Source organism: Lepidothrix coronata, unplaced genomic scaffold (genome assembly GCF_001604755.1).
Source record: "Lepidothrix coronata isolate B3197 unplaced genomic scaffold, Lepidothrix_coronata-1.0 Scaffold30, whole genome shotgun sequence".
In the NCBI taxonomy this organism is placed as follows: Eukaryota; Metazoa; Chordata; class Aves; order Passeriformes; family Pipridae; genus Lepidothrix; species Lepidothrix coronata.
In genome coordinates, this window is record NW_016690210.1 from 5,766,526 (window position 1) to 5,775,709 (window position 9,184).

The following is a 9,184-nucleotide window of genomic DNA, read 5'->3' on the forward strand; positions in this document are numbered from 1 at the left end:
TGTATTCTATAGCCTTCCATGCCATTTCCCAGAAACTGTTGTCAATAGACTATTCACACCCTCTGCCCATAGAGCCTGACTCCTCAGGCTATAAACTAGGTGTTAAGAGGCCTGTGAGATAGGAGGATGCTCTTGTCCTCACCCCCTTTGTGGAACTCCCTGCCCTGAGGGAAGCACTGAGCATTCCTGCCTGAACTGGAGGATATATAATCTTGGAGTCTTGGAACATTTTTTTAACCACTCCTGGGATCCAGAGGAAGACTGCAGCTCATCGCTCTCAACCAGACTTAGACCACCACCCTCAGCTGGGCTGCAATCACCACTTTTGACCAGACTGCAACAGCTCTCCCACCAGCAGGTTTTTCCCCTCTCCCTTTACTTTGGACTCAAGCGGGGCCCAAGGAACACCACTTTGTTCATGCCCCAGGGTACTGGGTTATACATTTGGGTTTTGTGGGTTAAGACCAATTGTTTGTTTGTATGATTGTACTTACTGTATTATTTTAATAAATTGTTATTCTGACTTGGGGCCTCTGGTGGTCTAGTGGTTAGGGTGCAGGACTCTCACCGCTGCGACCTGGGTTCGATTCCCAGCCCCCCGGGCAGATGGAGCTCGTCAGCCTTGTAAGGCAATCCATCTAAGAGAAGGTCACTCTAAACAAACCTACGTCCTGGGGACCTCACTGCCACTGTCCAAGCCTGCTTGGCCCCGGCAGATGAACCTCAGGATTAAAGGGTGGGCTCAGTTCAGCGCACGCTGTGTCTCACCTAAAAAATCCACTGCGCAGGCTCGAAGGGTTAATGACCTTTCCCAAATCTTCGCTCGCGAAGACTGGCCATTAAATTCTGACTTATAATCTCTCCTTTGAGTTGAGTTCATTTCCCCTGCTGGTTAACTCTTAAACCAGCACAGCATCTTAATGAAAGTCACATCCAAGCCCATGTTTCCACAGGCCTTATTAAGATTAATAAGGCAGTGTGGCAGCTTAGCCCTTTCTTTGGCATTGTACTTACAGCCTCCTTAACACTACACAGCCTGCACTGTACATTTGGTTTGGATGGGTGTGAGCTAAACATGTCTTTTTAATTAAAGGCAGCATTTTTAGGCTGATCTAATGGAATGGAGATCAAAACAATGCAAACAAGTGGATTGAGTACAGCTACTACTTTTGTGTTACAAGTAGGCTTCCCCACAGCTTGCCACTGAGACTGGGCTTAGTGACAGCACCTGCCAATTGCCAAGTCCTGGAGTCCACAGCTAGGAAAATTCAGGGGGAAAAAGATTTCTGCTCATTCTTCTGTTAATTACAATTAATACAATTCTTGGAAGTGGATAGGCCTGTTATAATTTCTAAAGATTTTGCATTCATATATTAGTTAAATCTGAGGGGAAAGCTTTTTTGGCAGAATTTTGTGGAATAGACTCCAACTGAAACTGGAGGAAGAGAGCAGCTCTTAAGGGAATGGTACCACGCATTATTACTCTCTGACATCACAGTAAAAGCTACATGAATTTTCAAATAAAGCAGCAGAATTCCTTCTTAAATTGAAGATATCTAAATGCTGTGTGTTTTCCTTCTGGACACCATAAAAGTACATTAGATACACATTATACCACTGCCATTATTAAGAGGTTTTTTCACAGCGAAAAGAAATACCTGTAAAAGCAGAAACATTGAGAATATATGAAGTATCCCATGCATGTGCTCTGTAGATTAATATTGTTGGAATTCAGTATATGCTGTCATATATTAGGGCAATGTGCTCCAGACATTATACAGACTTCCAGAGAATCCACTACTGAGCTGAGCAGAAAACACTACGAAGATTCCAGTCAATGTGCACCATCAGAATCTGGTCTCTGCACAGGTCCCCAAACTACAGGAGGGCTGGACTTTTCTGTAATACCATGCAGATAAACAAGTGGATTTCTTTTTTCCTAAGTTTAGAGTAATGTTGTCTGTGTATTTTCCAAGAGTGTCTCTGAAAATTGATTCTGAATTGAAATACAATGTAAAGTCTGTGTGTGACTTAAGTAATAAATATTTGTGGCAGTGCCATTTAAAATAATGTACATTTCCAAGACAGAAAGACCTCTCTACATAGTATTACAATAATTGGGAAAATAAAGTTATATGTTTGTTATAAGTGTTATCCTTCTGTCCCCATGCTTGCTTCCAACCTGAGGCAAACAACTTATAATCAGTTAGGAAGCATGCAGATGTCCATTTTTTTTTAATTTGAAGTGGGTTTTACAGATCTAGCAAAATTATATCCTGTACTTCAATGTTCAAAAGCTGCAGTATAGAATATACCTGACATTATAAGAAAGGCTGGGGATTCTTGTGTTAGGTAGTTTCCACCATAGCATGAAAAAACCCCCATCAAGATAAGCCACTGAAATCCAGTGTAGAAGACAAAGGCTTTTAGATGATATTCAAGTGATTGGCTCTAAATTCATTGTGTATATTCTGAAGGAAATCAGTTCTATAATTGTGACTTTATCACTATTATTTTTCAGAACAGCGATTTGTTGTTCTATCCACTTTGGGGGAACAAAAATAGACTTGTCCTCTTTTGAAATCTGTGGTTGCTTACTGCTTGGTCACCCTACTCTCCTTTGCTGCATTGTTTACAGATCAGCTTTGGTGTTGCTGCTTGTATTTCTAATTGCAACCTGTGATTCCTTCCAGTGACTTACAGATTGTCTGATCTCAACCTGCCAAGCAAGAATTTCTGTTCATTGGTCTTGTTTCACCACTTGGCATGACTGAGAAATATTCACCACTAATTTCTGTGCTAGTAGAGAGTAGAGCACCAAAATTGGTTACCCAGAGTGGAAATACCATCCTTGAGGATTTTCAAGATGTGGCTGAGTAAAGACAGCTGATCTCATATGCTATTTGACTGGCTATGAGCAGAAAGTTGGACTAGAGTTCTGCTCCTGCCGTGTATGTTCCCATGATGACTCTGTTTTCTTGCCATGACCTTCAAGAAATGTGTTCTTCTCCCTGTTTTCCATATCCTCTGAGAGAGAGGCAGAAGTGGACAAATAAATTCCAGAGAAGAAGCATGAGGCAACATACGAAAGTTAAAATGTAACAGGCAAATTGCAAGGTCAAGCAGTTTTGGTTTCGTGCTTTCTGAGCAGGGACAGCAGTAACTTTGGCCTCTTAGCACAGACTGATAGATATAAGGTTATCCTGCAGTATCAATCACAATGTGCTTAGCTAGTAATGCTCACAGCCAGTGGTGATAGCTCATGCCAGCATTACGTTATGTTAAAAAACCCTCAAAACACCAAACAATATTATGTGGGGAACATAACAAACTGTATTACTTCCTTGGAAAACCAGCTTCACTGCAGTTGTTCCCCAAACTTGCTTTTCTATCATCTCTTCTAACCAGAGAAAGTTCCCACCCATTGCCAGCAGTGAAAATCCATAATTCATAAAAAAGATTATCACCCAGGCTTCAGGACCACTTTAAAATTGGAGCAAATAAATAACATGACTTGGAAAGCATTTGTTTTTCATCTAATGCAATGGAGAAAGGCTGAATAAAAATTACTTATTGGATAGTAGGATTCCTGGGAATATGAAACTCCTGTACATTGTTTTCTAGCATTAATCACTTGTTACATAACCTGCTAATGTTATCCTTATTGACTCTGACCTAAAAAGAGAAGAAGATGTGGAATTAAGTTTCAAGTCTAAAATTTTAACCTGATTCTGGAGATGTGATAAGCATAAGAAGTAGCTTGCTGAAACACAGTCAAAAAGGTACTTTTCTGAAGTCACAAGGGACAGGCACAGCTACGTGGTTGAGGAAAGAACCTAAAGGCAGGTCACAGAGGTAAGTCTACATGCTTAACTGTGAACCTTGTATCACATCATGTTTTTCCTGCATGCCTCCAGTATATACAGAGACAAAAATATACCAAGGCAGAGATTCAGCTTGCAGCTTCAGTGAGAGAATTTCCCCCCATACTGTCCATGATAATTGTCTAAATGAAGAATTTCCAGTTATTTATTCACATAGTTATTGGTTACAGTACCTACAGAGTACACTGACCTGGAGAAGAAACATTCCTTCCTGAACTTGCTGCTAAATCACACAGAAAGTATTAATGGTACTCCACAAACATTAAAAGAGATAATTCTCCAGTCTCCCAAAGTCACAGAGCTTGCTGTCTTGAGGGGCAAAAGGGCACTAAAAATGCAGGGCAAAAAATGCAACACCTTTCTCTGAAACACTCGCTCCTTCACAGGATTCAAAGGATAAGCTTACCAGAACTGTCGCAGCAGCTGCTTCCTGGTCCCTGTTAGTTTTGCAATGCCGAAAAAGCCCCTCACATTAAACAGCATCTTCATTTGTATTAAGACTTACTCCAAGTCCCACAAAGTTGGGAGAAAGAAAGGAGTATGAAGCAGAGAACGAGCTGTGCTGCTGTGCAAATGAGGGAAAGCCAAGAACCAAGGTCTTCACTCTGGCTGTCCCAGACAGGGCTGGGCCAGGCAGGGGCTGACCCTGAAACCCTTCCTTGGTCAACCCCTACAGATACAGAGATTTCTCACAGAGCCCATTGCACCACTTGCAGTTTGCTCTTCTGCCCGTCGTATCACACCTGTGTCAATACCATTTCATAGCTATTTTGTGTTTGTTAAATATTTGTACAGGAGCATATGCTAGTAGAAAAATGCAAAAGAAGACTTTTAGGATGCAGCATTAGCAGGGCAGCTCCCCTAGGGATGGGACTGTGCCCATGGGGGCTCCTCATTTCTAGCACAGCCCAGGCAGGGACTGATGGCCCTGCACTGAGCCAAAAGAAGGGTTCTGGAGCCCAGGATGTGGAGCTGGGCAGGGCATAAAGGCTTATTTGTGCCCTCAGGGGCCTGACAAGAACGAAGAACAGCTACATTAAAAAATGTACATTTTCCTGTTTTTTTTTTCGGACAAAGTTTTCAACTGTGCTATGGTAGAATTAAACAGCCCTCAGTGGGGCCCAGAAACTGAAATATTGCAGCCTGCTTACCTCCTTATGCTAAACTGCTTGCTGTATAATCTGAAGTTGGTCAATTGCTAAATACTAAAGTGATTTCATTTAAATTTCTACTTTCAAATATAATTGTCAGACAAGACTTTATGCCACCTGCACTGTAGGTGGTTTTGAAATATGACCATTACTTTCTCATTTCCTCATTACTTTCTCATTTCCTCCTCTGTGTAGGGAGAGGCATACTAGTGTAAATCAAGCTGATGGTGTATCTGTCAGAGAGAGTGATATGTTGAAATTGCAATGTGAAGAACGTATAATTAAAACATGCAGAAAAAAAGGTTTGACTTCCCCAGAAAGAGAGACAGCTGTGAAAAAGTCATGCAGGGTGATAGCTCCTGGTGGGATTTGTTCAGGACCCCTCACGCCAAACCAACCCTGAGATGCCTGGAAAATGCAGCAGTTACCATGGGAAATGTCAGGCAGAAACAAAATCCAACAGAAATTAATAAGAAGGAAATGAAATAGAAGAAAGAGAAGAAAGCTGGGCCATGGTTTCCCTCCTGGTTTTCCTCTGGCAAATGACTCCCATGACCTTCAAGCCCAGCCCCTGCAGACTGTACATGTTCTGTTAGCGACACCCAGGAGAAAAGACAGCAGAGAAAAGAAATGTGGCCAAGGTGCCAAGGCCTCCAGTCTCGTTTTACAGTCCAACAGGGAGAGGATACTGCCAGTGCCCCTTTTTCTGGTCACCCCTTGTACTGAATCTGGCTGAGATGGAATTCATTTTCCCCACAGCACCCCTGACAGAGCTGTGCTTTGCAGCTAGAAAGGTGTTGATAACAGAGCGAGTTTTTTGGCTACTGCTGAGCAGTGCTGGCACAGCATCAGTGCTGTTACTTGAATTTCCCCCCCATTAGGAGGTCGGGGGTGGGCAAGATCTTGCGAGGGGACATAACTAGGACAACTAGCACTACACCCTTGTACAGGGACTGCCCGATCCAGTTACCACATGGACCAATTTCCTTGTCAGCTCCTGTGAGCAAGTGTTGCATCCCACTCCTAAGAAGAAGGGACCACCCAAGCTTTATAGATGCCTGTGGTCAGAAAGGAATATGACATTCATATAGTCATCTAATGTAATGAACAGAAGGCCTCCTTCCTCTCTGAGCTTGCAGGAGACTGACCCTTGACACCTCCTTTCCTGAGGGCAAGCAGCAGTCAGGGTAGGCAAAGCATTCATACATCAGTGGCTGCAGGGCGGTGCACCAAGAGTGCCCATGCTGCTTCCTTTTGGAAACACCTTGGGAAGGCAATGTCTTTCCACAGCTCATTTTCTTCCCAAACTCCCACCCTGAGGAAGGGCCAGGCCTTGGTACTTTTCTTTTGGAGAGTGGGGCTGCAGCAGCTGGGGCACCTCTGAGAGTGAGCAGCTTCCAACCTGCTGCACCTCGCCGTGCCCACAGCAAGATCATCTTCCAGCAATACATGTCTGCTTGGACACCTGGGACAACAGGGCATTACTGGACTCCTGTCAGCACAACTTCTGCTTCATCTGCATGCAGTGGTCATCCAAACCCAAAAGCAAATGCCCATTCCATAAACAGTCTTTCCCACTTATCCTGCATGCAGTGGTGGCCAGTGAAGACTTCCAGGAGCTCAGCATCCAACCACTGGTAGTTCTGTCCTTCACCCATCATTCCTTGTTCAAAGACCTCCTTACCAGCAGAGATACATTTGTCCAACCTTGTGAGATGTCTCCCATCTCTCCCAACTGCATGTTGATCTTCAAAGAGGATCTCACAGCCCCAGAAACCAAAATCCGGCTGCAGACACCTTCTTTCTATGAATCTTGCTTGTTGTTTCATAACCCATTTATATTCTTGGCAATCACACTATCTGGTAACTACAATCTCAGGCATCACTTTGTGAACAATGTTTGTTCAGTTTTATTTTGAACAGCTTTTGATGGATATCCCCTCCCTTCAGACTTAGAAGAATCAGTTAGGGCAGAAAGCAACAGGATATTGGGTTCAAAGAGATTAAATCCCTGCCTCATGTAGGAGCAAAAATCAAGCACTTTCTTTTTCCTTTTGAAAATGTGGCCACCCCTCTTTGTGTGTAGTTATATGGATATATCATCTTATGCACAAACTACTCTGTTGATTAAACTCTGCATAAAACAAGCCTGAAATTGGTTGTCCAGGCTGCCTGCTGCAGCCCCTGTTGCAGTACATCATCCTGAAAACAAGACCTTTGTCTTTCAGCAAGGGATGACCTGGTGTACCAGAAATACATGGGAATAGCAAGAAAATAGAACTCCATAAATGACCGTAGATTTTTTTGTCAGGAGGGAAAAGCTCCACTGGGAGTTTAGTACTACACAAGAAATATGGTTAAAACTGTACAAGCCTCTGGATTTATTTCAGTGGGATCTGGAACTGCCCTACCCAGAGTCACTGGGTGGGTGATTGAATATTGTGCACTTGATCAGAAGACTTTACACAAACATTCTGGTGAAAGAGATCATCAAACAGAGGAAACTTGTCTTTTAGAACCACAGAATCACAGCGTTGACAAAACAAAGTTTCAGAGCCATGTTCTGCTCCCTCAGCTGAGACAGGGCAGCTTTGCCAACCACTCAGCAAACAAACAGCTGAGCCAGGAGCCTGGCAAAGCAGGGAGCACAAGACGGAGCCCCAATGAGAGATGGCTCCTTTGGGAGCTGCAGGGACAGTCAGACTACAAAGCAGGAGGACATAAATGATGTCCAGCATGTAGGGATGCTGCCAAGAAAGCAAACTTCTGATAGAGCTAAGACTTGCAAGGGGCCTTCAAGGAGGGTGATTCTTATAATTGAATCACAAAATGACTCGGGTTGGAAGGGATGCTAAAGCCCATCTAGTTCCACCCTCCTGCCGTGGGCAGGAACATCTTCCACTAGACCAGGTTGTTCAGGGTCCTGCCTGGCCTTGAACACTTCCAGGGAGGGGCATCTACAGCTTCTCTGGGCAACCTGTTCCAGTGCCTCAATACCCTCAGGGCAAAGAATTTCTTTCATATATCCAATCTAAACCAACTCTCTTTCAGTCTGAAGCCATTGCCTCCTGTCCCATCACTACAACTCCCTGAAAGAAGGGTGTAGCCAGGTGGGGTTCAACCTCTTTCTCCCAGGCAACCAGCGACAGGACAGGAGGAGACAGTGTTAAGCTGTGCCAGGGGGAGTTTAGTTTTGATATTGGGAAGAATTTATCCACATACGGGATGATTAAACATCCGAACGGGCTGCCCAGGGAGGCGGTGGAGTCACTGTCCCCGGAGGTGTTTAAGAAAAGACTGGACGTGTCACTCAGTGCCATGGTCTGTTTGACACGGTGGTGTTCGGTCACAGGCTGGACTCGATGATCTCAGAGGGCTTTTCCAACCTAATTGATTGTGATCCCGTCGCTTGCTCAGCGCCGGCTCCGGGCCCAGGCCGCTCCGGGGCGGGCTCTGAGGGCGCGGTGCCGCCCCCCCTCCGGCCGCCAGGCGGCGCTGCCCCCCTCCCGACCCGGCCTCCTCGGGCCGCCATGGCCGCGCCCGCCGCGGGGGACGAGCTGCCCGTGCCCGGTGAGTGCGGCCGGTCCGGCGGGGCCCGGATGGGGGGACTCGGCCGCCCGTGCCCGCCCCCGCCCCGCGGCCGCCGCTCTGCCCCGGGTCGCTCCGGCTGCGGGCGGCGGGCGGGGCTGGGGCCGTCCGGCGTGTGGGGAGAGGCGCGTCCGCTGCCGTCAGAGATCGGCACGGCGGGGGCAGGGGGGCAGCGCCGGGCACCGGGGGGGCTCCCTTAATACCGAGAATTAATAATTAGTCTGTGTCGTGGTTTGCCCCGAGGTGATGATCAAACATTCGCCCGTTGCCCGGGACAACAAGCGCCTCGTTTATGTCCTGTGGGATTTGGTGTTAGGAGTTGAGGCGGTTCAGTTTCCAAGCGGATGGCTTCACAGCATCACAGAGTGGGTCGGGCTGGGAGGGACCACAGCGGGTCATCTGCTCCAAACCCCCTGCTCCACCGGGGTCATCCCAGAGCACGTGGCACAGGATTGCGTCCAGACGGTTCTGGAATATTTCCAGTGAGGGAAACTCCACACCCTCTCTGGGCAACCTGTTCCAGTGCTCAGTCACTGCACAGCAACAAAGTTCTTCCTCATG

General features: G+C 46.0%; 1 protein-coding gene across 1 annotated transcript in view; it reads left to right on the plus strand.

Annotated features, from left to right (window-relative positions):
• The first annotated feature begins 8,544 nt into the window (after positions 1-8,544).
• RPGR (retinitis pigmentosa GTPase regulator) overlaps positions 8,545-9,184 on the plus strand; it is a 50,557-nt gene continuing 49,917 nt past the window's right edge. Inside the window, exon 1 of the mRNA XM_017810876.1 lies at positions 8,545-8,605. Coding sequence (XP_017666365.1) covers positions 8,566-8,605 — 40 coding nt within the window. The 5' untranslated portion in view covers positions 8,545-8,565. The remainder of the gene's footprint in view (positions 8,606-9,184) is intronic.